The 2,480-nt window shown below is 38.6% G+C and overlaps 1 protein-coding gene across 1 annotated transcript; it reads right to left on the reverse strand.

Annotated features, from left to right (window-relative positions):
• Positions 1-1,285: 1,285 nt before the first annotated feature.
• OR5P76B (olfactory receptor family 5 subfamily P member 76B) lies at positions 1,286-2,248 on the reverse strand. The gene has a single exon (XM_024975578.2). The coding sequence runs from the start codon at positions 2,246-2,248 to the stop codon at positions 1,286-1,288; it is 963 nt and encodes a 320-aa protein (XP_024831346.2).
• Between the last annotated feature and the right edge of the window lie 232 nt (positions 2,249-2,480).

A 2,480-nucleotide genomic window follows, 5' to 3' on the forward strand; every position in this document is an offset into this window, starting at 1 on the left:
TGGCCAAAGTATTGGAGTTTCAGCTTTAGCATCATTCTTTCCAAAGAACACCCAGGACCAATCTCCTTCATCCATATATAAAAATACCTTCATGGCAATATCTGGACTGGTGTTTGACCAAACAACTGGTCACTCAAATAAACACATAAAATTAGCTATCTCAGGAGTATTACTGTAAAATGTATACATTGATTGCTGGAAATAGAGCTGCTGACAGTGAAAGTAAAGAGAAATAGAAAAATCTAGGACTCAGAATATAAATACTTGGTAGTTAAATGTAGGTGTCTGAAAGTGAAGAAAAGAAATCAATTCAGGTTTCTGAATCAATCAATATGTTGATTGAATGATGGTGCTCCTTATTGAGGTATGGAACATTGGAGGGGAGCAAGTTGGAGGTATAAGGATATAATTAGTTTAGTTTCAGATAATTTGTGCTTGAGAGTCAACAAACAAAAATATTTCTATCTGAAGCTTTAGAAGACAGGGAAAGAGAAATAGATATGATAGTCATCAGTATATACAGATACATTTCACAGGGGAAACACAGTCTAGTTCGCTCAAGCTTTCTTAGTAGGATGTCCATCTGACTATGAACACTCCCTAGGAATTAAAGAGTTTGCCTACTTACTCCCTAGGAATTCAGAAACCCTGCTTATCTTATACGGAGAAGTCACCAGTTTTGACCTGAAAGAAGAATTCACAGTTGGTTTGGACAGGGGCATCTCATCCTATTCTTTAATGGGTCCTCTATGACTAGGCTGGCACCAGAGATCAAGAACACAGACCAGAATTTATGGGTCCAAAAGTCCCCCTGCTAGAAGGTAAACTTCCTGCAAGAAGAAAGGCTCCAGCAGTTTTACTGTCTGGTTCTACTTGGTCATCTCCCCATAGAATGTATTTAGTCATTTCTGTAATTCTCATGCTTATTTCATGGTAAGCTGCTGTTGAAGATGGACACAGTCTGAAAGGTTTGAAAGTACAAAACCCCTAACTTACAGCAGAGAAGCTCTTTTGAAAAGGTATGAATACAATTTTGAAAGAATTTTTAGCATATCAAGTGTTTTTTACATAGGAACAAATATGTTTGTTATGATAACTTCAATTTTGCTTTATTAAAGAGAACTTACTATTAGCCTCTGATTAATAATTTGGTCGCAGAAATTCCACCTTCTACCTTCACCAAGAAGCTCCACATTGGCTAATTACATATGGACCATCATATTTAGAGCACAACTACTCGATTTCTTTTTATTATTATATTTATGGTATTTTATTATATCAATTCCTACAAAACAACAGACTTCACTAAGAAAGTATTTTTCTGCCAAGCTCTCTTCAGAGCCCCCTTAATCTCATTGTTCCTGAGGCTGTAGATGAGGGGGTTCAACATGGGGATCACCACCATGTAGAACACAGACACCACCTTGTTCTGGTCAGTTGAGTAGCTGGACTTGGGCATCACGTAAATGAACGTGATGGTCCCATAGAACAGAGTGACTGCTGTGAGGTGGGACGTGCAGGTGGAGAAGGCTTTGTGGCGCCCCTCGGTGGAGTGCATCTTCAGGATGGTGATGAGGATGTAGATGTAGGATACAGCTATAACAACTGCTGTGACCACAATGATGGAGCCAGCTGTAAATGAGGTGACAACTGCAGGGATACTGATGTCAGAACAGGAGAGTTCCACCAAAGGAGCAAAATCACAGAAAAAATGATTGACTCGATTTGGTCCACAGAAAAGTAAAAAATAGAAGGAAATAGTAAAGGAGGAAGCATCAAAAAAACCACCTATATAAGCCACTATGAGTAACTGGACACAGACCTGTGTGGACATTTTGGTGGAATAAAGCAGTGGGCTGCAGATTGCTATGAAGCGATCATATGCCATGGCAGCCAGAAGGATGCACTCAGTTGACCCGAAGAAAACAGCTGAACCAAGCTGGATGGCACATCCAGGATAGGAGATGGTATTTTTCTCCACCAGGAAGTTTACAAGCATATTGGGTGTAACAGAAGATGAATAGCCCACATCAGCAACGGCCAAGTGGCTCAGGAAAAAATACATAGGATGATGGAGCTGAGACGAGATTCTGATAAGAATGATTGTGCTGAGATTCCCACATATGGTCACCAGGTAGATACAGAGGATGATCATGAAGAGGATGATTCGAAGGACTGGATCATTTGTTAAGCCCAGTAAAATGAATCCTGTCATTGTAGTATCATTCCTCTGCCACAGGGAATCCATGAGATAAGGTAGCTGCTACCAAAATGAACCTATGATGAAACACTGCATTAAAGAAGTTGTAAATTCAGTGGTTCCATTTTCATGAACACATATAGAAGTTATTATAAACAAATAAATTATTCAAGCTAAGCTTGGATTTTTTAACTTTAGATTCTACGTTTTATACATGTGTGTCTTCTATATTTAAAAAATTGTTTTTAGTAAAAACACTTAAAAAAAACTGTCTTCAAAT

Source organism: Bos taurus, chromosome 15, assembly GCF_002263795.3.
Source record: "Bos taurus isolate L1 Dominette 01449 registration number 42190680 breed Hereford chromosome 15, ARS-UCD2.0, whole genome shotgun sequence".
Classification (NCBI taxonomy): Eukaryota; Metazoa; Chordata; class Mammalia; order Artiodactyla; family Bovidae; genus Bos; species Bos taurus.

Coding starts and splice junctions, on each gene's coding strand:
- OR5P76B (XM_024975578.2), bottom strand. CDS start 2,248: ATGGATTCCCTGTGGCAGAGGAATGATACTACAATGACAGGATTCATT.